The sequence below is a fragment of the Rhinoraja longicauda genome, chromosome 34, assembly GCF_053455715.1.
Source record: "Rhinoraja longicauda isolate Sanriku21f chromosome 34, sRhiLon1.1, whole genome shotgun sequence".
In the NCBI taxonomy this organism is placed as follows: Eukaryota; Metazoa; Chordata; class Chondrichthyes; order Rajiformes; family Arhynchobatidae; genus Rhinoraja; species Rhinoraja longicauda.
Window position 1 is genome coordinate 1759118 of NC_135986.1, and position 26877 is coordinate 1785994.

General features: G+C 52.7%; 2 protein-coding genes across 4 annotated transcripts in view; both read right to left on the reverse strand.

Moving 5' to 3' along the window:
• Window positions 1-1106: 1106 nt before the first annotated feature.
• LOC144609364 (monocarboxylate transporter 13-like) lies at window positions 1107-11787 on the reverse strand. 3 transcript variants are annotated; one of them, XM_078427815.1, is made up of 5 exons: window positions 11688-11787; window positions 8023-8286; window positions 6308-6451; window positions 3886-4680; window positions 1107-2035 (listed from the first exon to the last, which is right to left on the reverse strand). In XM_078427815.1, exons 2-5 carry the CDS (start codon window positions 8225-8227, stop codon window positions 1758-1760), a joined length of 1422 nt encoding a protein of 473 aa, XP_078283941.1. In that variant the 5' UTR covers window positions 8228-8286; window positions 11688-11787; the 3' UTR covers window positions 1107-1757. The 3 variants fall into 3 exon arrangements, 2 of the variants coding, with proteins under 2 accessions (XP_078283941.1, XP_078283940.1); XM_078427814.1 differs by having other exon boundaries at window positions 8023-8245; window positions 11688-11775; XR_013549310.1 differs by having other exon boundaries at window positions 1980-2035; window positions 3740-4680; window positions 8023-8245; window positions 11688-11775.
• Window positions 11788-14972: 3185 nt separating this feature from the next.
• The window catches only part of LOC144609345 (arf-GAP with coiled-coil, ANK repeat and PH domain-containing protein 2-like), a 49847-nt gene continuing 37942 nt past the window's right edge, over window positions 14973-26877 (reverse strand). Inside the window, exons 17-22 of the mRNA XM_078427776.1 lie at window positions 25123-25304; window positions 24245-24447; window positions 23168-23277; window positions 21680-21790; window positions 19980-20041; window positions 14973-17378 (exon numbers count right to left, since the gene is read on the reverse strand). Of these exons, the coding sequence (XP_078283902.1) occupies window positions 17272-17378; window positions 19980-20041; window positions 21680-21790; window positions 23168-23277; window positions 24245-24447; window positions 25123-25304 (775 nt within the window). The 3' untranslated portion in view covers window positions 14973-17271. The remainder of the gene's footprint in view (window positions 17379-19979; window positions 20042-21679; window positions 21791-23167; window positions 23278-24244; window positions 24448-25122; window positions 25305-26877) is intronic.

Sequence of the window (26877 nt, forward strand, 5' to 3'; positions counted from 1 at the left end):
AACGATTAAAAAATAAGTTAATAAACTTTTGCGGCGTCTTCTCTTTGTTAAAATCGGGGCATCACATCAGGGGTTGCCAACTTCCTCACTCCCGAATACGGGACAAAAGGTGACGTCACCGCCCCTGCGCCCCACGTGACCTCACCCGGCCAGCGGCCACGTGCTCCCGCTCCACCAATGGCGGCCGCCCGGACCGGGAGGCGGGTTGCTACGCAACCTCCGTTAGGTGGTGCCCGGGCCTAAGGTGTCTGGGCCTACGGTGTCCGGGCCCTCAGTGTCCGGACCCACAATGTCCGGGACTACAGTGGCCCCTGGGGCCACAGTGACCGGGCCCACAGTGTCCGGGCCCAAAATGCGGGATGTCCCGGCTAATACGGGACAGTTGGCAACCCAATGTCACATACACACCAGTGTGCTGCTTATTGAAACGGATCGCCTGGGTGCCTAAGAAACGGGGTTGGCCATTTTGTTATTGTCTTCCGCATAGTTTAGTTTAGAGACTCAGGACGAAAACAGGCCCTTCGGCCCACCGGATCCGTGCCCACCAGCGTTCCCAACGCATTAAGGCGCAGCGGTAGAGTTGCTGCCTCACAGCGCCAGAGACCCGGGTTCGATCCCGACCACGGGCGCTGTCTGTACGGAGTTTGTACGTTCTCCCCGTGACCCGCGTGGGGGTTTCTCCGAGATCTTCGGTCGGTCTCCTCCCGCACTCCTAAGACGTGCAGGGTTATAGGTTAATTGGCTTGGAGTAAGTGCAAAATTGTCCCTAGTGTGTGTGTAGGATAGTGTTAGTGTGCGGGGATCGCTGGTCGGCACGGACCCAGTGGGCCGAAGGGCCGGTTTCCACGCTGTATTTCTAAACTAAACTGAAGAAAGAGCAAGCTTTGCGCATTTACCTTGGAAGATCTGAGTGGCTTATTTGGACCACAAGTTTCCATTGCACAATTCACACCAAGGCCCACCTCAAGAAACTCTTAGTTAATAAGGACTAAATCTCTGGGTGGGAAGAGGCTTGTGGAGGAGCAGTCAAGAAGAGACAATCAGAACATCATTGGCAGAGAGGTGCTTTAATTTATTAAATTTATATTTGGTGACTTAGTACTGGGGTTTCTCATCTTACAGTGAGGGAAAAATATAGTTTTATATATGCAGTTTCTTGATTCAACTTTCGAAGTCCCATCTAAATGAGCTTTGATAATGCCATCATACAGTATTTATGGTACCACAAAATGCTGGAGTAACTCAGCGGGTCAGGCAGCATCTCAAGAGAGAAGGAATTCTCAAGAGAGACCCTTCTTCAGACTGATTCAGGGCCATTTAAAACTGAGGTGAGAAAAAAACCTTTTCCACCCAGAGAGTTGTGAATTTGTGGAATTCTCTGCCACAGAGGGCAGTGGAGGCCGATTCACTGGATGAATTTAAAAGAGAGTTAGATAGAGCTCTAGGGGTCAGCGGAATCAAGGGATGTGGGGAGAAGGCAGGTACGGGTTACTGATTGTGGACGATCAGCCGTGATCACAATGAATGGCGGTGCTGGCTGGAAGGGCCAAACGGCCTCCTCCTGCACCTATGTTTCTGTTTGATTGTGCCAGGGAGATTGTGATAAACATCTGCAGGCAATTTTCGAGGTAAACAAGGAGTTTAAACAAGGAATTCGCCCATTGTTTCTATGTCTCACGGCAGAATAAAATGAGAAAGTGGGCACTGCAAGGTCCTTTCTGAAGGGCCGTCTTCTGGTGCGGGATGCTGGGAATTTTTCAGCTGCTTTCCGGATTGGGCAGCCCTGCTGTTTCCAGGTGGTGTAACTCCAGCCCCGGCTCGGCCTGGCCCGGCCCGGCCCGCGGGCTGAGCTGTGCGCCGTTTTCTAGGGCAGGGTGATGGCGGTTGGCGGTGGCGCCCGGTCTTGGCGCGGCGGCGGTCGCGGAGCAGCCGAAAACATCCGGGAGCAGGAGGAGGGCAAGAGACCCCGCCAGGTTGAAGCCGCCCGACACCACGAAGGAGGTATTGTAGCTTCCAGTCCGATCCGCCAGCAGCCCTGAGAGTGGGGGGGGAGAGACGGGGCGTTAAGAGTGAACTCTGAGTCATTCCCCGCATCCCTACATTCCATCTCTAGCCCCCCCCCAACGCTCCTGAGCTGCTCCGGTGACCTCGTGGTTAGGTTCGATTCCCGGTCAGCGATCCCCGCACATTAGGGCAGCACGGTGGCGCAGCGGGTCGAGCCGCTGCCTCATGGCGCCAGAGACCCGGGTTCGATCCCGACCACGGGTGTGCTTGTCTGTACGGAGTTTGTACGTTAAAAACGGGGTTGGCCACTTCGTTATTGTCTTCTGTTTGGTTTCGTTTAGAGGCACTGCGTGGAAACAGGCCCTTCGGCCCACCGGGTCCGCGCCGCCCACCAGAGATCCCCGCACATTAGGGTGGCACAGCGGTAGAGTGGCTGCCTCACAGCGCCGGAGACCCGGGTTCGATCCCGACTACGGGCGCTGTCTGTACGGAGTTTGTACGTTCTCCCCGTGACCTGCGTGGGTTGTCCCCGAGATCTCCGGTTTCCTCCCACACTCCAAAGACGGACAGGTTTGTAGGTTAATTGGCTTGCTGTAAATGTAAATTATCCCCTAGTGTGTGTGTGTGTGTGTGTGTGTGTGTGTGTGTGTGTGTGTGTGTGTGTGTGTGTGTAGGATAGTGTTTGTGTGCGGGGATCGCTGGTCGGCGTGGACTCGGTGGGCCGAAGGGCCTGTAAATAAACTAAACCCCATTACCACACAGTACACTCCAGAAGTGCTTTTTGACGCAAAAAGTTGGAGTAACTCAGCGGGTCAGGCAACATCGCAGAAGGGTCTCGACCCAAAACGTCACCCATTCCTTCTCTCCTAAGACACAGCCTGTCCCGCTGAGTTACTCCAGTTTTTTGTGTCTCTCTAGGGATGCTGCCTGACCCGCTGAGTTACTCCAGTTTTTTGTGTCTCACTAGAGATGCTGCCTGACCCGCTGAGTTACCCTAGCATTGTGTTTTCCTTATATATAAGCCACAAGGGTTGAGGTTTTGAGAAAACATACTGGAACAGTTTGCCAGCACTGGCCGATAATCCCTGGAGAAATTAAATTCATGACAATAGACAATAGGTGCAGGAGGAGGCCATTCGGCCCTTCGAGCCAGCACCGCCATTCACTGTGATCATGGCTGATCATTCTCAATCAGTACCCCGTTCCTGCCCTCTCCACATACCCCCCTGACTCCGCTATCATTAAGAGCTCTATCTAGCTCTCTCTTGAAAGCATCCAGAGAATTGGCCTCCACTGCCTTCTGAGGCAGAGAATTCCACAGATTCACAACTCTCTGGGCGAAAACGTTTTTCCTCATCTCCGTTCTAAATGGCCTACTAACCCCTTATTCTTAAACTGCGTGTGGCCCCTGGTTCTGGACTCCCCCAACATCGGGAACATGTTTCCTGCCTCTAACGTGTCTAACCCCTTAATAATCTTATACGTTTCGATAAGATGTACAGACGTACAGGTATGTAGGTTAATTGACTGGGTAAATGTAAAAAAATGTCCCTAGTGGGTGTAGGATAGTGTTAATGTGCGGGGATCGCTGGGCGGCGCGGACTTGGTGGGCCGAAAAGGCCTGTTTCTGCGCTGTGTATATATGATATGATATGATATGAAGATCCCCTCTCATCCTTCTAAATTCCTGGGCGAAAACGTTTTTCCTCATCTCCGTTCTAAATGGCCTACTAACCCCTTATTCTTAAACTGCGTGTGGCTGCTGGTTCTGGACACATCCCCCAGCACCTCGGGAGCACGTTTCCTGCCTCCAGCGCGTCCGATCCCCTCAGTAATCGTGTGCGTTTCAGTTAGATGCCCCTCTCGTCCTCCTGAACGTACCAGACAGGGGAGGTCCAAGAAGGCCGCCGAGACTCAGGAGCATCAGGAAGAGTCCGGTGGCGTTGAGAATCCGGCCCACCCCGACGATATCCGGGAGGGTGGAGAAGAAGAGCGGTGAGAGGCCTCCGGCGCACAGGCCGTAGAACAGGCCGAAGCCCATTAGGCCGAGGTAGGTACGGCCCAGGGGCAGGAGGAGGAGGCTGGCGCCACTGAGAACGCTCCAGAGGAACAGCAGGCGGGCTGGGCGGACCAGACGCAGATCGCTGAGCCAGCCGGAGAACAGCCGAGCGGCGGTATCCGGGATGGCGGTGACGGACAGCATCAAGGCGGCCTCGTAGTCCGTGAACCCGAGGTTCTTGCCGTGGGCCACCAGGTGGACGTAGGGCACAAAGTAGCCCGTGGTCACCAGGGTCAAGGCCAACGTGTACACCACGAAGCCGCGGTGGCAGAGGAGGGTCAGGTCCAAGGCCGAGGCCACTGCTCCACAACGCCCAGCGGCCTTGGCGCCGCCGCAGGCATCGGGAGGCCGCCTCGGGGGCCCGGCGGGGTCCTCCGGCAACCGGATGGGCCTGAGCAAGGCCCCGCACACGCAGAGGTTGAGCATGATGGCAGACAGCACCCGGAGGGCTCCGCGCCAACTGTACGCGTCGATCAGGAGCTGGAAGAGCGGAGAGAAGAAAAACGAGGCGATCCCCACTCCGCTAAACGCCAGGCCGGTCGCCAAGGCTCGACGCCTGCTGAAGTACCGGGGGATCATCGCCATCGTGGGCGTAAAGACCAGCGCCCAGCCGAAACCTGGGGAGCAAAACAAGGGTTGTTGACGTTTGTTTGGACAAACCAACCATCGATCCCCGCACACGAACACTATCCTACACACACCAGGGGCAATTTCTACAGTTACCAAGCCAATTAACCTACAAACCCGCACGTCTTTGGAGTGTGGGAGGAAACCGAAGATCTCTGAGAAAACCCACGCAGGTCACGGGGAGAACGTGCAAACTCCGTACAGACAGCGCCCGTAGTCGGGATGGAACCCGGGCCTCCGGCGCTGCATAGAATAGACAATAGGTGCAGGAGGAGGCCATTCAGCCCTTCGAGCCAGCACCACCATTCACTGTGTTCATGGCTGATCATTCTCAATCAGTACCCCGTTCCTGCCTCTCCCCATACCCCCTGACTCCGCTATCATTAAGAGCTCTATCTAACTCTCTCTTGAAAGCATCCAGAGAATTGGCCTCCACTGCCTTCTGAGGCAGAGAATTCCACAGATTCACAACTCTGAGTGAAAAAGTTTTTCCTTATCTCCGTTCTAAATGGCCTACCCCTTATTCTTATACTGTGGTCCCTGGTTCTGGACTCCCCCAACATTGGGAACATGTTTCCTGCCTCTAGCGTGTCCAATCCCTTAATAATCTTATATGTTTCAATAAAATCCCCTCTCATCCTTCTAAATTCCAGTGTATACAAGCCCAGTTGCTCCAGTCTTTCTTTGTACGACAGTCCCGCCATCTCCGCTTAATTTGTGATTAAGGGTTTAAGTCGATACTGTTGTCCTGGGAGCTCGTTATATTGCACCTCAAAAACTGTTTACAGAGCACAGAGCTTCATTTGTCATACAAAAAAATAAAGCTCTGTACTCTGTAAACAGTTTTTGAGGTGCAATATAACGAGCTCCCAGTGAAGTGCTTTGGGGTGGGTATAGGGGCAAATAGGTCCTTCTGCAGTTGTACCGGGCCCTGGTGAGACCGGACCTGGAGTACTGTGTGCAGTTTTGGTCTCCTAATTTGAGGACGGACGTCCTTGCTATTGAGGAAGTGCAGCGTAGGTTCAGTAGGTTAATCCCCGGGGATGGCGGGACTGTCGTACGAGGAAAGATTGCAAAGACTGGGCGTGTATTCACTGGAGTTTAGAAGGATGAGAGGGGATCTTATAGAGACATAAACGATTATAAAAGGACCGGACAAGCTAGATGCAGGAAAAAATGTTCCCAATGTTGGGAGAGTCCAGAACCAGGGGCCACACACAGTCTAAGAATAAAGGGGAGGCCATTTAAAACTGAGGTGAGAAAAATCTTTTTTACCCAGAGAGTTGTGAATCTGTGGAATTCTCCGCCACAGAGGGCAGTGGAGGCCGATTCACTGGATGAATTTAAAGGAGAGTTAGATGGAGCTCTAGGGGCTAGCGGAATCAAGGGATATTGGGAGAAGGCAGGCACGGGTTACTGATTGTGGATGATCAGCCATGATCACAATGAATGGCGGTGCTGGCTGGAAGGGCCGAATGGCCTCCTCCTGCACCTATGTTTCTATGTTTCTATGTTTGATTGTGCCAGGGAGATTGTGATAAACATCTGTGGGCAATTTTCGAGGTAAACAAGGAGTCCATTCAGGTGAATTCAAGTAGAGAGACATATTACGCTGACCTGTTAGAAGTCCGATGGAGAGGTACAGGTGGAGAAGACTCTGTCCAAATGAGGCGGCAAACATCCCGAGGGAGGCTAAAACTCCGCCAACCATGACCACCGAACGAGCCCCGTAACGCTGTGCAAACGCACTGCCCAGTGGACCTGTTGGCATGGACCATCGCAAAATCATTAATCGACCGTTACAACAAAAAATAACGAACGCTAATGAAATCTTCGTTTTCATCTCTTATATATTCAAGATTTCAAGAGATTTCAAGATCAATTTATTGTCACATGTAGGGTTGCCAACTTCCTCACTCCCAAATACAGGACAAAGCGTGACGTCACCGCCCCGCGCCCCACGTAACCTCACCCAGCCAGCGGCCACGTGCTCCCGCTCCACCAATGGCAGCCTACAGTGTCCGGGCCTACATTGGCCGGGCCTACAGCGTCTGGGCCTACGGCGTCTGGGCCTACAGCATCCAGGCCTACAGCTTTTGGGCCTACAGCATCCAGGCCTATGGTGTCCGGGCCTACGGTGTCCGGGTCTCAGTCTCCGGGCCTACGGTGTCCGGGCCTACAGCGTCCGGGCCTACAGCGTCCGGGCCTACAGCGTCCGGGCCTACAGTGTCCGGGCCTACGGTGTCCGGCCCTACGGTGTCCGGGCTTACGGTGTCCGGGCCTACAGTATATGGGGTGCAGGACGGTGACGTCACCCTTTGTCCCATATTTGGGAGTGAGGAAGTTGGCAACCCCTACTAATACGGGGACAAGGGCGGTCCCGTACGGGACAAACTAATTTAGCCCAAAATACGGGATGTCCCGGCTAATACGGGACAGTTGGCAACCCCAGTCACGTGTACCAATTAAGGTGCAGTGACATTTGAGTTACCATACAACCAGGCTAAGTGAAAATCAACAAGGCACGTAGTCACACAAAATAACATTTAACATAGACATCCACCACAGAGCCGATTCCGCATTCCTCACTATAATGGAAGGTAACAAAGTTCAATCAGCTTCCTCTTTGTAATATCGGAAGCAGGTTATGCTACAGTTTAAGGTAGACACAAAATGCTGGAGTTACTCAGCAGGTCAGGCAGCATCTCAGGAGAGAAGGAATGGGTGACGTTTCGGGTCGAGACCCTTGTTCAGACTGAAGAAGGGTCTCGACCCGAGACGTCACCCATTCCTTCTCTCTCTCGAGATGCTGCCTGACCCACTTAGTTACTCCAGCATTTTGTGTCTACCTTCGATTTAAACCGGCACCTGCAAGTTTTTTTTCCCTTCACTACTTCATACTCAGTTTAGTTTAGAAAACATAGAAAAACATAGAAAATAGGTGCAGGAGTAGGCCATTCGGCCCTTCGAGACTCCATTCGGCCCTTCGAGCCTGTTTAGAGATACAGCGCGGAAACAGGCCCTTCGGCCCACCGGGTCCGCGCCGCCCAGCGATCCCCGCGCACTAACACTATCCTACACACACTAGGGACAATTTACACTTATACCAAGTACAAAAAAACCCAGGCCAAATAACCTACAAACCTGTACGCATGTCTTTGGAGTGTGGGAGGAAACCGAAGATCTCGGAGAAAACCCACGCAGGTCACGGGGAGAACGTGCAAATTCCTTACAGACAGCGCCCGCGGTCGGGATGGAACCCGGGTCTCCGGCGCTGCATTCGCTGTAAGGCGGCAACTCTACCGCCGTGACCGCGGTAAAAGGGGACTAACTTGCAAACTGCTGCGTCGCCATGGCGATGGAGGTGATCCAGGACACGCGGCTGGACGACTCGTGGAAGTGGCGCGTGAAGTCGACGAAGAAGACGCTGAAGGAGCGGGCGACGCCGACCAGCAGGCCGTTGGTCAGGAAGCCCGCCAGCACAACCATCCAACCCCAGCCGGCATCAGGCAACTCCCCGTGCCCATGCCCGGGCATTCTGGGTGGCCGGGAGAGCTGTGGGCGGAACAGAGTGCTGGGGGTAAGATGGTAGACACCTGGAGAGCAGAACAAGGGCTGTTGACGTTTGTGTGGACAAACCAACCAGCGATCCCCGCACACTAACACTATTCTACGCACACTAGGGACAATTTACACTTATACCAAGCCAATTAACCTACAAACCTGCATGGGTGTTTGGAGTGTGGGAGGAAACCGAAGATCTCAGCGAAAACCCACGCAGGTCACGGGGAGAACGTGCAAACTCCGTACAGACGGCGCCCGTAGTCAGGATCGAACCCGGGTCTCCGGCGCTGCATTCAATAGACAATAGACAATAGGTGCAGGAGGAGGACATTCAGCCCTTCGAGCCAGCACGACCATTCACTGTGATCATGGCTGATCATCCACAATCAGTTCCCCGTTCCTGCCCTCTCCCCATACCCCCTGACTCCGCTATCATTAAGAGCTCTTGAAAGCATCCAGAGAATTGGCCTCCACTGCCTTCTGAGGCAGAGAATTCCACAGATTCACAACTCTCTGAGTGAACAAGTTTTTCCTCATCTCCGTTCCAAATGGCCTACCCCTTATTCTTAAGCTGTGTGTGGCCCCTGGTTCTGGACTCCCCCAACATCGGGAACATGTTTCCTGCCTCTAGTGTGTCCAATTCCTTAATAATCTTATACGTTTCAATAAGATCCCCTCTCATCCTTCTAAATTCCAGTGTATACAAACCTAGTCGTTCCAGTCTTTCAACGTACGACAGTCCTGCCATGCCCGCTTAATTTGTGACTAAGGGTTTAAGTCGATGCTGTTGTGCTGGGAGCTCATTATATTGCACCTCAAAAACTGTTTGACTATCTGTGAAGTGCTTTGGGGTGGGTATAGGGGAAAATAGGTCCTTCTGCAGTTGTACAGGGCCCTGGTGAGACCGCACCTGGAGTACTGTGTGCAGTTTTGGTCTCCTAATTTGAGGAAGGACATCCTTGCTATTGAGGAAGTGCAGCGTAGTTTCACTAGGTTATGTTGTTGTTAGACACACAGAATGCTGGAGTAACTCAGCGGGTCAGGCGGCATCTCTGGAGAGACGAGGAATAGGTGACGTTTCGGGTCAGACTGATGTCAGGGGAGGGGGCGGGAGGAAGATAGAATGTAGTCGGAGACGGGAAGACTAGTGGGAGAACTGGGAAGGGGGAGGGGATGGAGAGAGAGAGAGAGAGAGGGACAGAGGAGCTATCGAAAGTTAGAGAAGTCAATGTTCATACCGCTGGGGTGTAAACTACCCAAGCGAAATATGAGGTGCTGTTCCTCCAATTTGCGATGGGCCTCACTCTGACAACGGAGGAGGCCCAGGACAGAAAGGTCAGATTGGGAGTGGGAGGGGGAGTTGAGGTGCTGAGCCACCGGGAGATCAGGTTGGTTGAGGCGGACTGAGCGGAGTTGTTGAGCGAAACGATCGCCGGGCCTGCACTTGGTCAACTGCACCTGAAGTTGACATCTGGAACAGCTGGCAATAAGATCCTGCTTGACTTATTAGTCTCCAGAGCACCGAACACTTCTTAACATTCTCCTCTTAAGTTGTCCATACATTACCTTGTAGCTTATCAGGTTATGGAGAAGAGGATAGGAGACTGGGGTCCACAAAGCAGAAGACTTAGAGTGATACAGTGTGGAAACAGGCCCTTCGGCCCAACTTGCCCACACCGGCCAACAATGTCCCAGCTACACCAGTCCCATCTGCCCGCGTTTGGCCCATATCCCTCCAAACCTGTCCTATCCACGTACCTGCCTAATTGTTTTTTAAACATTGGGATAGTCCCAGCCTCAAGTACCTCCTCTGGCAGCTTGTTCCATACACCCACCACCCTCTGTGTGAAAAAGTTACCCCTCAGATTCCTATTAAATCTTTTCCTCTTTGCCTTCAACCAATGTCCTCTGGTCCTTGATTGCCCTACTCTGGGCAAGAGACTCTGTGCATCTACCCGATCTATTCCTCTCATCTTATACACCTCCAGAGAAAGCATTTTGTGGGCATGCATCATGTCTTGGTTTGGGAACAGCTCCGTCCAAGACCTGCCAGAAATCGTAGAGAGTTGTGGACGCAGCCCAGACCATCACACACAAACCAACCTCCCTTCCATTGAATCCATCTACACCTCGCGTTGCCTCGGCAAGGGCAGCAGCATAATCAAGGACCAGTCTCACCCCCGGCCACTCCCTCTTCTCCCCTCTCCCATCGTGAAAACGCACATCTCCAGATTCAGGGGCAGTCTCTTCCCGGCTGTTATAGACAATAGACAATAGGTGCAGGAGGAGGCCATTCGGCCCTTCGAGCCAGCACCGCCATTCAATGTGATCATGGCTGATCATTCTCAATCAGTACCCCGTTCCCATACCCATACCCCCTGACTCCACTATCCTTAAGAGCTCTATCTAACTCTCTCTTGAAAGCATTCAGAGAATTGGCCTCCACTGCCTTCTGAGGCAGAGAATTCCACACATTCACAACTCTCTGACTGAAAAAGTTTTTCCTCATCTCAGTTCTAAATGGCCGACCCCTTATTCTTAAACTGTGTGGCCCCTTGTTCTGGACTCCCCCAACACTGGGAACATGTTTCCTGCCTCTAACGTGTCCAACCCCTTAATAATCTTATACGTTTCGATAAGATCTCCTCTCATCCTTCTAAATTCCAGTGTATACAAGCCTAGTCGCTCCAGTCTTTCAACATACGATAGTCCCGCCATTCCGGGAATTAACCTAGTAAACCGACGCTGCAGGCCCTGTTATCAGGCAACTGAACCATCCTACCACAACCAGAGAGCGGTGCTGAACTACTGTCTGCCTCTTTGGTGACCCTCGGACTATCCTTGATCGGACTTTGCTGGCTTTACCTTGCACTGAACGTTATTCCCTTAACATGTATCTGTCCACTGTAAAAGGCTCGATTGCAATCACGTATTGAATTTTCCGCTGACTGGATAGTCCAACACTGAACTTTGGTACATGCAACAATAAACTAAACCAACATTTCAAAACCCCCTTCATTTCAACAATACTCATTTACTGAGGGAAGACTTCTATGCCTGGCCCCTTAGATGTTTCAACGACTGCTTTGGGTTCTTTACCTTTACCTTCACCCCCACCCCCCCCCCCCTCACCCCCACCCCCCGAGATCTGTTTAATGTTTCATCTGAAAGTCTGAACTTTGCCTCAAACATGAAGTTCAGGTTCTAAAGCAGAGTGCAGTCCCACAAACCTTTGACGCGAGCAAGCGCTAAATAATCAGTTGTGGTTCGTCATTGCCTCCTCCCCCCAAACATGTGAGAAATTCCAAAAGATCGGGCTGATCTGCCGGCGAAATCATATCTGCCTTCCATGCCGATAGAAAGCCTTACCACGCCTTGAAGAAATGACCTGCCGATGTGAGCTTATTCTCATCAATTTATTGAAACCACTTACCCTCTGCAGTGTGCCAAGTAGCCAAGCCAGGGGGTGGGAAAGAGTACGCCAATGCTGGGCGGAACTACGCAGATAAGTCCCTGCTTTCCCTCTCTATCCCCTCCCCCCACCTTCCCAGTTCTCCCACTAACTTCGCCCCTGTCTCCGACTACATTCTATCTTTGTCCCCCTCCCTCCCCCCCCCCCCCCCAACCACCCCCCCCCCCCCTGACATCAATCTGAACTGAAGTAGGGTCTCGGCCCAAAACGTCACCCCCATTCCTTCTCACCCGAGATGCTCCCTGACCCCGATGAGTTACTCCAGCATTTTGTGTCCACCTTAGTCAAGGAATAACTGTGATGGAGCAGAGAGTTAGGGATTGTGTTTAAATCACTTCCATTGAAGTTGTGAGATGTGGGAACAAATATATCGTGGGAACAAATATATCGTGGGGCAAAAGTGTGACGTTGGATAAATGCGGAAGGCAAGTGGTGAAGAAATCGGGCCGGCACAGTTGTCGAGTTGCTGCCTTTCACCATCAAGAGACACGGGTTCGATCCTGACCACGGGTGCTGTCTGTACGGAGTTTGCATGTTTTTTCACCAGGTGCTCCGGTTTGCTCCCACACTCCAAAGACATGAAGGTTTGTAGGTTAATTGGCTTGTGTAAATCGCCCCCATTGTACGCAACCTCCGTAAGGTGGTGCCTGGGCCTCCACTGTCCGGGCCTGCAGTGTCCGGGCCTGCAGTGTTCCCCGGGCCTACACTGTCCCCCGGGCCCACACTGTCCGGGCCTACACTGTCCCCTGGGCCTACACTGTCCGGGCCTACACTGACTGGGCCTACACTGTCCGGGCCTACAGTGTCCCCCGGGCCTAATAACGGGACAAGGGCCAAACAAATTTAGCCCAATGTACAGGATGTCCCGGCTAATACGGGACAGTTGGCAACCCTAGAGTGATCGCAGGTCGGCGTGGACTTGGTTTAGCCTGTTTCTACTCTGTATCTCCAAACTAAAAGTTCAGAGGAAGATAGATTGCCGGAGCAGTCAGTGGGTCAGGCAGCATCTCAGGAGAACATCCATAGGAGGTATTTCGGATGGGGACCCTCTTCAGATTGATTGTGGGTGATGGTGGGGTTGGGGGGGGAAGAAGGAAAGATGGAAGAGATGAGGGGCAAGGCAAAGCCTGGTAGGTAATAGGCTGGTTTAGTTTAATTTAGAGATACAGTGCGGAAACAGGCCCTTTCGGCCCACCGGGTCCGCACCGACCAGCGATCCCCGCACATTAACACTCTCCGATACCCACGAGGGACAATTTGTTACATTTATACCAAGCCCATTAACCTACAAACCTGCACGTCTTTGGAGTGTGGGAGGAAACGGAAGATCTCGGAGAAAACCCCCGCAGGTCGCGGGGGGAGATCGTACAAACTCCGTACAGACAGCACCCGTAGTCGGGATGGAACCCGGGTCTCCGGCGCTGCATTCGCTGTAAGGCAGCAACTCTACCGTCGCGCCACCGTGAACGCCCGGTGACGAGGGTTATTTGATAGATGGTTGGACAAAGCCCAGAGATTGAAAGTCAAAAGGTGCGAGACAAAAGGATTGAAGAGTTGCAATTTGTGCAAATTTGCAACATACGAGGAATTTCAGGGGGAGAGGGAAGAGGGGAGAGGGAGGAGGGGAGGGTGCTGCATCAATTCAGGAGAGGTTTGGGCCCAATCTGAAGAGGGTCCCAATCCAAAATACCTCCTATGGATGTTCTCCTGAGATGCTGCCTGACACACTGGCTGCTCCGGCAATCTATCTTCCTCTAAACTTTTAGTTTGGAGATACAGAGTAGAAACAGGCTAAACCAAGTCCACGCCAACCTGCGATCACTCTAGGGTTGCCAACTGTCCCGTATTAGCCGGGACATCCCGTACATTGGGCTAAATTAGGCCCGGGGGACACTGTAGGCCCGGACACTGAAGGCCCGGACAGTGTAGGCCCGGACACTGAAGGCCCGGACAGTGTAGGCCCGGACAGTGTAGGCCCGGACAGTGTAGGCCCGGACAGTGTAGGCCCGGGGGACAGTGTAGGCCCGGACACTGAAGGCCCGGACACTGAAGGCCCGGACAGTGTAGGGCCGGACAGTGTAGGGCCGGACAGTGTAGGCCCGGGGGACAGTGAAGGCCCAGACAGTGTAGGCCCGGACACTGAAGGCCCGGACACCGAAGGCCCGGACAGTGTAGGCCCGGACACTGAAGGCCCAGACAGTGAAGGCCCGGACAGTGTAGGCCCGGACAGTGTAGGCCCGGGGGACAGTGTAGGCCCGGACAGTGTAGGCCCGGACAGTGTAGGCCCGGGGTCCACTTGGTCCAGGAGACACTATAGTGCAGCGTTTCTCCACCATTTTACCCTCATGTCTCAGGGAACCCCTTCATAAAAATTATTATATATCTTTATTAATCTCTTTCCTTCACTTTCATAAACTTAAAGTTCATAAGGCAAACATAATATATTTTTCTGATAACTGGTTTAACCGAGAAAAAAACTTAGGTTTTTCTCAAGTTTATTGACAATGCAAAACAACCCAACTGAAATCAAACTGAGACCTCCTAACGAGGTTTTCAATTACACAAAAAGATCAACCATATGTATGAAGAACAGGAGGCACAGACAGGACTGATGGAGAACGTGCATGCTTCTGTACATGGAAGGACGTCCTTGCTATTGAGGCAGTGCAGCGTAGGTTCACCAGGTTAATCCCCGGGATGGCGGGACTGTCATACGAGGAAAAATTGGAAAGACTGGGCTTGTATTCACTGGAGTTTAGAAGGATGAGAGGGGGATCTTATAGAGACGTATAAAATTATTAAAGGACTGGACAAGCTCGATGCAGGAAAAATGTTCCCAATGTTGGGGGAGTCCAGAACCAGGGGCCACACAGTCTAAGAATAAAGGGGAGGCCATTTAAAACTGAGGTGAGAAGAAACCTTTCCACCCACAGAGCTGTGAATTTGTGGAATTCTCTGCCACAGAGGGCAGTGGAGGCCAATTCGCTGGATGAATTTAAGAGAGAGTTAGATAGAGCTCTAGGGGCTAGTGGAATCAAGGGATATGGGGAGAAGGCAGGCACGGGTTACTGATTGTGGATGATCAGCCGTGATCGCAATGAATGGCAGTGCTGGCTCGAAGGGCCGAATGGCCTCCTCCTGCACCTAGTTTCTATGTTTCTATAACCTTTAAAAGTTTCTATGGTAACAACATTTCCAACAAGCACTTTATATTTAAAAAAAGATTTATTTTTTTCAAACTCTCAAGCAAAGCTCTATTTTAATATAAATATATTACAAATTATTGTACTAAAATGATTTCCCTGAAAATTATAAGTAAACTATATCACAATGTAACTTTCATCTCAAACTTCGAGGACCAGAGGGCACAGGTTCAAGGTGAAGGGGAAAAGATTTAATAGGAATCCGAGGGGCAACTTTTTCACACAGAGGGTGGTGGGTGTATGGAACAAGCTGCCGGAGGAGGTAGTTGAGGCTGGGACTATCCCATCGTTTAAGAAACAGTTGGACAGGTACATGGATAGGACAGGTTTGGAGGGTTATGGGCCAAGCGCAGGCAAGTGGGACTAGGGTAGCTGGGACATTGTTGGCCGGTGTGGGCGAGTTGGGCTGAAGGGCCTGTTTCCACATTGTATCACTCTGTGACTATGACATTTCTCCCACTACACAAGCATTTCTGAATCTATTGGGCTCTGGTTTGGTCATGAGAATTTTGGAAAACTAGGGAGGCAGTGGTGAGAGGTTCAGAACAAAAAAAGAATGTCTCTTTATTCTGATCAGGACCTGGTGGGTTTGGATCTGCAGATTGAGATAGGAGCAGGGACTGGGTTTTTAACCTGGTACAGCCGTGGGTCTCAGCAGAATGGAAGACTTATGTCCCAGACGTTGGCGAGGCCACATTTAGAATATTGTGTTCAGTTCTGGGCACCGTGTTATAGGAAAGATATTGTCAAGCTTGAAAGGGTTTCCGAAAAGATTTACGAGGATGTTGCCAGGGCCAGAGGGTGTGAGCTACAGGGAGAGAGGTTGAGTAGGCTGGGTCTCTATTCCATGGAGCGCAGGAGGATGAGGGGCGATCTTATAGAGGTGTATACAAAATCATGAGAGGAATAGATTGGGTAGATCTTTTACCCAGAGTAGGGGAATCGAGGACCAGAGGACATAGGTTCAAGGTGAAGGGGCAAAGATTTAATAGGAATCTGAGGGGTAACCTTTTCACACAGAGGGTGGTGGGTGTATGGAACGAGCTGCCGGAGGTGGTTGTTGAGGCTGGGATTATCCCATCGTTTAAGAAACAGTTGGACGGGTACATGGATAAGACAGGTTTGGAGGGATATGGACCAAGCGCAGGCAACTGGGACTAGGGTAGCTGGGACATTGTAGGCCGGTGTGGGCGAGTTGGGCCGAAGGGCTTGCTTCCACGATGTATCACTCTATGACTCTATGACTCTATGTAGGGCGAGGATGGGAAGTCGTAGCCTGGCTACTCTGGATTCCCTCTGGACAGGGAATTGACGGGTCTGCTGTCAAGGACGAAGATGGACAAATGCTCTCGCGTTGTTGAAAAGGAAATTCAATCCCTCATTGGGATATAAAATCCCTCAGGAATCTACCGGGCGTTCTGTCTTGCATTTTACATTCTGTGGAGCTGGAAGACCAAGCTTCGGAGAATTGGCCGTTTGCATTGGTGACGGTGGGGTTGCCAACTGTCCCGTATTTGCCGGGACATCCCGTATTTTGGGCTAAATTAGTTTGTCCTGTACGGGACCGCCCTTGTCCCGTATTAGTAGGGGTTGCCAACTTGCTCACTCCCAAATAAGGGGCGAAGGGTGATATCACCGCCCCGCGCCCCACGTGACCGCTGGCTGGGTGAGGTGTAGGCTCTCGGACTGTGTAGGTCCGGACTGTGTAGGCCCTCGGACTGTGTAGGCCCTCGTACTGTGTAGGCCCTCGTACTCTGTAGGCCCTCGTACTCTGTAGGCCCTCGTACTCTGTAGGCCCTCGTACTGTGTAGGCCCTCGTACTGTGTAGGCCCTCGTACTGTGTAGGCCCGGACTGTGTAGGCCCGGACTATGTAGGCCGGTCCAGTGAAGGCCCGGACAGTGAAGGCCCGGACAGTGAAGGCCCGGACAGTGAAGGCCCGGACAGTGAAGGCCCGGACAGTGTAGGCCCGGACTGTGTAGGCCGGGCCAGTGAAGGCCTGGACAGTGAAGGCCCGGACAGTGAAGGCCCGGACAGTGAAGGCCCGGACAGTGAAGGCCCGGACAGTGAAGGCCCAGACAGTGAAGGCCCGGACAGTGTAGGCCCGGACAGTGTAGGCCCAGACAGTGTAGGCCCGGACAGTGTAGGCCCGGAGGCCCGGGCGCCACCTGACGGATGTTGCGTGGCAACCCGCCTCCTGGCCTGGGGGCCGCCATTGGTGGAGCAGGAGCACGTGGCCGCTGGCTGGGTGAGGTCGCGTGGGGCGTGGGGTGGTGACGTCACCCTTTGACCCGTGTTTGGGAGTGAGGAGGTTGGCAACCCTGGGTGACGGCACGAGGCAACTCTAAAGTGTCGAGGTTCTGAACTCGTGGATCTTCCGTTTCAACTTCTCTGGATTGTTGGAGGCCATATGTGAGAAATCCCGGAATATGTCGTTGTAAGTCTCGTCTCCTGAGTAACGAACAAAGAGCAAACAAAGAGAGGACACAGGGTCAGATTGGAAAAAAGAGCAGCATCCATCATTAACCAGAGTCAAACTTAAACTGCAAGGGCACACTTGTGTATCTATTCTCCGTATACATTAATACATTTGCTTAGCAGAGATAGAAACCAGAAAATAGGTGCAAGAGGAGGCCATTTGGCCCTTCGAGCCAGCAGCGCCATTCATTGTGATCATGGCTGATCATCCACAATCAGTAGCCCGTGCCTGCCTTCTCCCCATACCCCTTGATTCCGCTAGCCCCTAGAGCTCCATCTAACTCTCTTTTAAATTCATCCAGTGAATTGGCCTCCACTGCCCTCTGTGGCAGAGAATTAATTCCACAAATTCACAACTCTGGGTGAAAACGTTTTTTTCTCACCTCAGTTTTAAATGGCCGCCCCTTTATTCTTAGACTGTGTGTGTGTGTGTGGCCCCTGGTTCTGGACTCCCCCAACATTGGGAACATTTTTCCTGCATCCAGCTGGTCCAGTCCTTTTATAATTTTATACGTCTCTATAAGATCCCCTCTCATCCATCTTATCTCCAGTGAATACAAGCCCAGTCTCTCCAATCTTTCCTCATATGAGCTAGAGCTCTATCTAACTCTCTTTTAAATCCATCCAGTGAATTGGCCTCCACTGCCTTAGGTTTGTAGATATTTTGTTTAGAGATGCAGAGTGGAATCAGGTCCTTTGGCCCACCGAGTCCACACTGAACGAAACTAAAAACTAAGGTAGACACAAAATGCTGGAGTAACTTAGCGGGTCAGACAGCATCTCGGGAGAGAAGGAATGGGTGATGTTCCGGGTCGAGACATAGAAACATAGAAACATAGAAAATAGGTGCAGGAGTAGGCCATTCGGCCCTTCGAGCCTGCACCGCCATTCAATATGATCATGGCTGATCATCCAGCTCAGTAGCCTGTACCTGCCTTCTCTCCATACCCCCTGATCCCTTTAGCCACAAGGGCCACATCTAACTCCCTCTTAAATATAGCCAATGAACTGGCCTCAACTACCTTCTGTGGCAGAGAATTCCACAGACTCGCCACTCTCTGTGTGAAGAAATGTTTGAAGAAATGTTTTCTCATCTCGGTCCTAAAAGACTTCCCCCTTATCCTTAAGCTGTGACCCCTGGTTCTGGACTCCCCCAACATCATATCATATCATATCATATATATACAGCCGGAAACAGGCCCTTTCGGCCCACCAAGTCCGTGCCGCCCAGCGATCCCCGTACATTAACACTATCCTACACCCACTAGGGACAATTTTTACATTTACCCAGCCAATTAACCTACATACCTGTACGTCTTTGGAGTGTAGGAGGAAACCGAAGATCTCGGAGAAAACCCACGCAGGTCACGGGGAGAACGTACAAACTCCTTACAGTGCAGCACCCGTAGTCAGGATCGAACCAGAGTCTCCGGCGCTGCATTCGCTGTAAAGCAGCAACTCTACCGCTGCGCTACCGTGCCGTACCGTGCATCGGGAACAATCTTCCCGCATCTAGCCTCTCCAACCCCTTAAGAATTTTATATGTTTCTATAAGATCCCCCCTCAGTCTTCTAAATTCCAGCGAGTACAAGCCCAGTCTATCCAGTCTTTCCTCATATGCAAGTCCCGCCATCCCAGGGATCAATCTGGTGAACCTTCTTTGTACTCCCTCTAAGGCAAGAACGTCTTTCCTCAGGTTAGGAGACCAAAACTGCACACAATACTCCAGGTGCGGTCTCACCAAGGCCCTGTACAACTGCAGCAGAACCTCCCTGCTCCTAAACTCAAATCCTCTTGCTATGAATGCCAACATACCATTCACTTTCTTCACTGCCTGCTGCACCTGCATGAGACCCTTCTTCAAACTGAAAACTAAGATTGTGGTTATTCACTACCTTCTCAAGGGGCTTTTAGGCATGATAACATCACACCCTGAGAACAAAAACCAAAAATAAGCATTTCCCAAATTTTCTTACTACAGCCTAAGAGATAAATAAACACAATGTCATATGCCAGTGGGACTGTCGTATGTTGAAAGACTGGAGCGACTGGGCTTGTATACGCTGGAATTTAGAAGGATGAGAGGGGATCTTATTGAAACATATAAGATTATTAAGGGATTCGACACAAGTTCCCGATGTTGGGGGAGTCCAGAACCAGGAGCCACAGTTTAAGAATAAGACGTAGGCCATTTAGAATGGAGACGAGGAAAAACATTTTCACCCAGAGAGTTGGAAATCTGTGGAATTCTCTACCTCAGAAGGCAGTGGAGGCCAATTCTCTGAATGCATTCAAGAGAGAGCTGGATAGGGCTCTTAAGGATAGCGGAGTCAGGGGGTATGGGGAGAAGGCAGGAACGGGGTACTGATTGTGGATGATCAGCCATGATCACAGTGAATGGCGGTGCTGGCACGAAGGGCCGAATGGCCTCCTCCTGCACCTATTGTCTATTGTAACGCCCCCTAAATAATGACGGCCACCATATTCTTCACAGCAGGTGTTACCTTTATGCTGAGTTGTGCACCATCTCCCCACCATACAATCAGACTTGGGATCAGATGTAAGAATACTGACCTGACTGCCCGAAAATTCCCTCTGCTTCCCGCATTTCCTCGTTCATCTTGGCAAGCCGAAGCCTGAAATGCAAAGAGTCACAGAGACATAGAGTGATGCAAGACCCCCACGTGACCTCAGCCAGCCAGCCAGCGGCCACGTGCTCCCCTTACACCAATGGCGGCCGCCCGGGCCGGGAGGGGGGTTGCTACGCAACCTCTGTCAGGCGGTGCCCGGGCCTCCGGGCCTCTGGACCTATACTGTCCGGGCCTACAGCACCGTCCGGGCCTACCTTGTCAGGGCCTACAGCGGCCCCCGGGCCTACAGCACCGTCCGGGCCTACAGCACCATCCGGGCCTACAGCACCCTCCGGGCCTACAGTGTCCGGGCCTACAGCGGCCCCCGGGCCTACAGTGTCTGGGTCTACAGCACCGTCCGGGCCTACAGCACCCTCCGGGCCTACAGCACCGTCCGGGCCTACAGCACCATCCGGGCCTACAGTGTCCGGGCCTACAGCACCGTCCGGGGCTACAGTGTCCGGGCCTACAGCACCGTCCGGGCCTACAGCACCCTCCGGGCCTACAGCACCCTCCGGGCCTACAGCACCGTCCGGGCCTACAACAGTGTCCGGGCCTACAGCACCGTCCGGGCCTACAACAGTGTCCGGGCCTACAGCACCGTCCGGGCCTACAGCACCGTCCGGGCCTACAGCACCGTCCGGGCCTACAGCACCGTCCGGGCCTACAGCACCGTCCGGGCCTACAGCACCGTCCGGGCCTACAGCACCGTCCGGGCCTACAGCACCGTCCGGGCCTATAGCACCGTCCGGGCCTACAGTGTCCGGGCCTACAGCAGCGTCCGGGCCTACAGCACCGTCCGGGCCTACAGCACCCTCCTGGCCTACAGTGTCCGGGCCTACAGCACCGTCCTGGCCTACAGCACCGTCCGGGGCTACAGCACCGTCCGGGCCTACAGTGTCCGGCGGGGCCTACAGCACCGTCTGGGCCTACAGCACCGTCCGGGCCTACAGTGTCCGGGCCTACAGCACCGTCCGGGCCTACAGCACCCTCCGGGGCTACAGTGTCCGGGCCTACAGCACCGTCCTGGCCTACAGCACCGTCCGGGGCTACAGTGTCCGGGCCTACAGCAACCCCCGGGCCTACAGCACCGTCCGGGGCTACAGCACCGTCCGGGCCTACAGCACCGTCCGGGCCTACAGTGTCCGGGCCTACAGTGTCCGGGCCTACAGTGTCCGGGCCTACAGTGTCCGGGCCTACAGCACCCCCCGGGCCTAATAAGGGACAAGTGCGGTCCCGTACGGGACAAACCGAAGGTGTGGAATTCTCTGCCTCAGAGGGCAGTGGAGGCCAGTTCGTTGGATGCTTTCAAGAGAGAGCTGGATAGAGCTCTTAAGGATAGCGGAGTGAGGGGGTGTGGGGAGAAGGCAGGAACGGGGTACTGATTGATAGTGATCAGCCATGATCGCATTGAATGGCGGTGCTGGCTCGAGGGGCTGAATGGCCTACTCCTGCACCTATTGTCTATTGTCTATTGTCTAAACCAATTTAGCCCAAAATACGGGATGTCCCGGCTAATACGGGACAGTTGGCAACCCCACCGGTCAGACACAAAGATGCTGCAGAAATCCAAAATGCAACAGAGCATCCCCTGTGTTTAGTGGCGAGAGGGATGTGCCAAGGAATGGGGAAAAAGCTACTCACAAAGTCACAATGTCTGCGTTTGCAGAGTCAATGGCGATCGTAATCGGATTCTTGCCGTTTTCATCCACCGCCTTTTGACTTGCGCCTCTTTTCAAGAACAGACAGACGAGACTGTAAGAAAACACGCATACAATTATAAAAGGACTGGACAAGCTAGATGCAGGAAATATGTTCCCCATGTTTGGGGGAGTCCAGAACCAGGGGTCACACACACACAGTCTAAGAATAAAGGGGAGGCCATTGAAAACTGAGGTGAGAAAAAATCTTTTTCACCCAGAGAGTTGTGAATTTGTGGAATTCTCTGCCACAGAGGGCAGTGGAGGCCAATTCACTGGATGAATTTAAAAGAGAGTTAGATAGAGCTCTCGGGGCTAGCGGAATCAAGGGGTATGGGGAGAAGGCAGGCACGGGTTACTGATTGTGGATGATCAGCCATGATCACAATGAATGGTGGTGCTGGCTTGAAAGGCCAAATGGCCTCCTCCTGCACCTATTTTCTATGTTTCTATGTTTCTACAGCAATAGACATGGCCTGTAAAAGTGTAATGTAATAAAGATTGCAAAGCAGACTAATAACTCACAGTACTAAAACAATAATAGAATTAAACAGCTCAATAAAACACAGTATAATCATTGCCAGGCTGCCTAATGTGGTAGAGATAGTTAATTATTTTTTTTAGAGATACAGGGCGGAAACAGGCCCTTTCGGCCCACCGGGTCCGCGCCGACCAGCGATCCCCGCACACCAACACTATCCTACACACACTAGGGACAATTTTTACAAACCTGGGTTTTTATTCACAAAATGCTGGAGTAACTCAGCAGGTCAGGCAGCATCTCGGGAGAGAAGAAATGGGCGACGTTTCGGGTCGAGACCCTTCTTCAGACTGATGTCAGGGGGGGGGCGGGACAAAGGAAGGATATAGGTGGAGACAGGAAGATAGAGGGAGATCTGGGAAGGAGGAGGGGAAGAGAGGGACAGAGGAACTATCTAAAGTTGGAGAAGTCGATGTTCATACCACTGGGCTGCAAACTGCCCAGGCGAAATATGAGGTGCTGTTCCTCCAATTTCCGGTGGGCCTCACTATGGCACTGGAGGAGGCCCATGACAGAAAGGTCAGACTGGGAGTGGGAGGGGGAGTTGAAGTGCTCGGCCACCAGGAGATCAAATTGGTTAATGCGGACCGAGCGCAGGTGTTCAGCGAAGCGATCGCCGAGCCTGCGCTTGGTTTCGCCGATGTAAATAATTTTTTAACCTACAAACCTGCACGTCTTTGGAGTGTGGGAGGGAAAGGGAAAATCTCGGAGAAAACCGAAGATCTCGCAGGTCACGGGGAGAACGTACAAACTCCGTACAGACAGCGATCGGGATGGAACCCACGTCTCCGGCGCTGCATTCGCTGTAAGGCAGCGACTCTACCGCCGCGCCACCGTGACCACCCGGTTACTTTGAGGCATTGGGCACACGTTGGCGCCAAGGTCACTTACCCTGTGTGCCCATGGATGGTGGCGTGGTGGAGAGGGCCACGGCTGTGCACGTCCACCTGGTTTACGTGGGCACCATTCTGTAGCAGAAACTCACAGGCGACCAAGGAGCCCTGGGGCAGAGAGGGAAGCGAGACAGAAAGGGACATGTCAATCCAAATTCACGCCACTTATCAGCTTCTTCCCAGCTGTTGTCAGGCAACTGAACCATCCCACCACAACCAGAGAGCAGCGCTGAACTACTATTCAGAGACCCTCGGACTCTCTTCGATCGGACTTTGCTGGCTTTACATTGCACTGAACGTCATTCCCTTATCACGTATCGGTACGCTGTAAACGGTTCAATTGTAATCACGTATTGTCTTTCTGCTGACTGTATGGAACGCAACAAAAGCTACTCACTGCACCGTGGCCATTGTGATCGTGGCTGATCATCCACAATCAGTAACCCGTGCCTGCCTTCTCCCCACATCCCTTGATTCCGCTGGCCCCTAGAGCTCTATCCAACTCTCTTTTAAATTCATCCAGTGAATCGGCCTCCACTGCCCTCTGTGGCAGAGAATTCCACAAATTCACAACTCTCTGGGTGAAAAGGTTTTATCTCACCTCAGTTTTAAATGGCCTCCCCTTTATTCTTAGACTGTGTGTGGCCCCTGGTTCTGGACTCCCCCAACATTGGGAACATTTTTCCTGCATCTAGCTTGTCCAGTCCTTTCGTAATTTTATACGTCTCTATAAGATTCCCTCTCATCCTTCTAAACTCCAGTGAATAAAAGCCCAGTCTTTCCAATCTTTCCTCATATGACAGTCCCGCCATCCCGGGGGCTTAACCTCGTGAATCTACGCTGCACTGCCTCAATAGCAAGGACGTCCTTCCTCAAATTTGGGGACCAAAACTGCACACAGTACTCCAGGTGCGGTCTCACCGGGGCCCTGCACAACTGCACACAGTACTCCAGGTGCGGTCTCACCGGGGCCCTGCACAACTGCAGAAGGACCTCTTTGCTCCTCTGCTCATGCACATAAGCGATTAGTTAAGCGTTGTGGCGGTTGGGGTAATGTAGTAGGTTGCCCTTTTACCGGTGTCACTGCCTGGATCAGGGGCGTTTTGTTCTCGTCCGCGGTGTTGACCCAGTTGACATCGGCCCCGTGGGCCAGCGCGTCGGCCATTACGGGCAGATTCTGGAGCGCGGCAGCTCGGTAAAGCAAGGCGCCCGGGTGGAGATCCCTCAGCTCCTCGCTGCCCTTGGTCTCGACGGACGCCGGTCCTTTCTCATTCGTCTCTGCAGACAAGGAAATAGGAAAGCGTGAAGGAAGGGAAAGTGTGCGCTTGGCGTTCAGGGACGGGTTTCAGTTGAGAAGAAGGGTCCGAAGGGTCTCGACTAGGGTTGCCAACTGTCCCATATTAGCCGGGACATTTCGTATATTGGGCTAAATTAGTTTGTCCCGTACGGGACCGCCCTTGTCTGGTATTAGACCGGGGGGGGGGGAGGGGCTGTAGGCCCGGACGCTGTAGGCCCGGACGCTGTAGACCCGGACGCTGTAGGCCCGGACGCTGTAGACCCGGACGCTGTAGACCCGGACGCTGTAGGCCCGGACGCTGTAGACCCGGACGCTGTAGGCCCGGACGCTGTAGGCCCGGACGCTGTAGGCCCGGACGCTGTAGGCCCGGACGCTGTAGGCCCGGACGCTGTAGGCCCGGACGCTGTAGGCCCGGACGCTGTAGGCCCGGACGCTGTAGGCCCAGACGCTGTAGGTCCGGAACAGTGTAGGCCCGGAGGCCCGGGCGCCGCCTGACGGAGGTTGCCTAGCAACTCCCGTCCTCGGCGGCCACCATTGGTGGAGCGGGAGCACGTGGCCGCTGGCTGGGTGAGGTCACGTGGGGCGCAGGGCGGTGACGTCACCTTTTGTCCCTTATTTGGGAGTGAGGAAGTTGGCAAGCCCTACTGTAATCTTACCTTTTCCCCGAGACCTCAGGAAGGGCTTGGGAGGTTTTTCTGGCTTTGTGGGTTTTTCGGGCGCGCTGGCACGCTGGTTCGGTTTTAAACCACTTTTTTGCAATCTAACGGCACTTTCCGGAAACTTTTGAATGAATTTCTTCTCCACGTACTTGGCCCGAATCCAGGCCTCTTTCTCCTGCCTGTGGAAAGAACGAGGAGAGGAATTGTTTACTGTGACAGTCCAGTCCAGTCCAGTCCAGTCCAGTTTAGTTTCTTGTCACGTATTGCAAAACACTTAGGGCGGTCACGGTGGCGCAGTGGGTAGAATTGCTGCCTCACAGCGCCGGAGACCCGGGTTCGATCCCGATTACGGGTGCTGTCTGTACGGAGTTTGTACGTTCTCCCCGTGACCTGGTGGGTTTTCTCCGGGTGCTCTGGTTTCCTCCCGCACTCCAAAGGCGTGCAGGTTTGCAGGTTAATTGGCTTGGCACTAAAATGTAAAGTGTACCTAGTGTGGGCAGGATAGTGTTAATGTGCGGGGATCGCTGGTCAGCATGGTCTTGGTGGGCCGAAGGGCCTGTTTCCGCGCTGTATCTCTAAACTAAATTAAACTACTGAGGTACAGTGAAAAGCTTTTGTTGCTTGCTAACCAGAAAGACAATATACGATTACAATCGAGCCATTTACAGTGGACAGATAGATACATGATAAGGGAATAACGTTCAGTGCAAGGTAAAGCCAGCAAAGTCCGATCAAGGATAGTCCTTGAGGTAGATAGTAGTTCAGGACTGCTCTCTGGTTGTGGTAGGATGGTTCAGTTGCCTGATAACATTTATCCAACTTCACACTTTTGCCCCACGATATATTTGTTCCCACATCTCACAACTTCAATGGAAGTGATTTAAACACAATCCCTAACTCTCTGCTCCATCACAGTTATTCCTTAACTAAGGTGGACACAAAATGCTGGAGTAACTCATCGGGGTCAGGCGGCATCTCGGGTGAGAAGGAATGGGGGTGACATTTTGGGCCGAGACCCTACTTCAGTTCAGACTGATGTCAGGGGAGGGGGGGGGGGGGGGGGGGTGGGAGGGGGACAAAGATAGAATGTAGTCGGAGACAGGGGCGAAGTTAGTGGGAGAACTGGGAAGGTGGGGGGAGGGGATAGAGAGGGAAAGCAGGGACTTATCTGCGTAGTTCCGCCCAGCATTGGCGTACTCTTCCCCACCCCCTGGCTTGGCTACTTGGCACACTGCAGAGGGTAAGTGGTTTCAATAAATTGATGAGAATAAGCTCACATCGGCAGGTCATTTCTTCAAGGCGTGGTAAGGCTTTCTATCGGCACAGAAGGCAGATATGATTTCGCCGGCAGATCAGCCCGATCTTTTGGAATTTCTCACATGTTTGGGGGGAGGAGGCAATGACGAACCACAACTGATTATTTAGCGCTTGCTCGCGTCAAAGGTTTGTGGGACTGCACTCTGCTTTAGAACCTGAACTTCATGTTTGAGGCAAAGTTCAGACTTTCAGATGAAACATTAAACAGATTTCGGGGAGGGGGGTGGGGGGGGGGTGGGGGTGAAGGTAAAGAACCCAAAGCAGTCGTTGAAACATCTAAGGGGCCAGGCATAGAAGTCTTCCCTCAGTAAATGAGTATTGTTGAAATGAAGGGGGTTTTGAAATGTTGGTTTAGTTTATTGTTGCATGTACCAAAGTTCAGTGTTGGACTATCCAGTCAGCGGAAAATTCAATACGTGATTGCAATCGAGCCTT

Bases quoted from the DNA above. Each gene is read 5' to 3' on its own strand.
- LOC144609364 (XM_078427815.1), bottom strand. From the start codon at position 8,227: ATGCCCGGGCATGGGCACGGGGAGTTGCCTGATGCCGGCTGGGGTTGG. The intron at 6,452-8,022 runs GTTAGTCCCCTT...CCATGCCAACAG, and splicing joins GGCGACGCAGCAGTTTGCAA to GTCCACTGGGCAGTGCGTTT. The intron at 2,036-3,885 runs GTACGTTCAGGA...CCCCACTCTCAG, and splicing joins TCTTGGACCTCCCCTGTCTG to GGCTGCTGGCGGATCGGACT.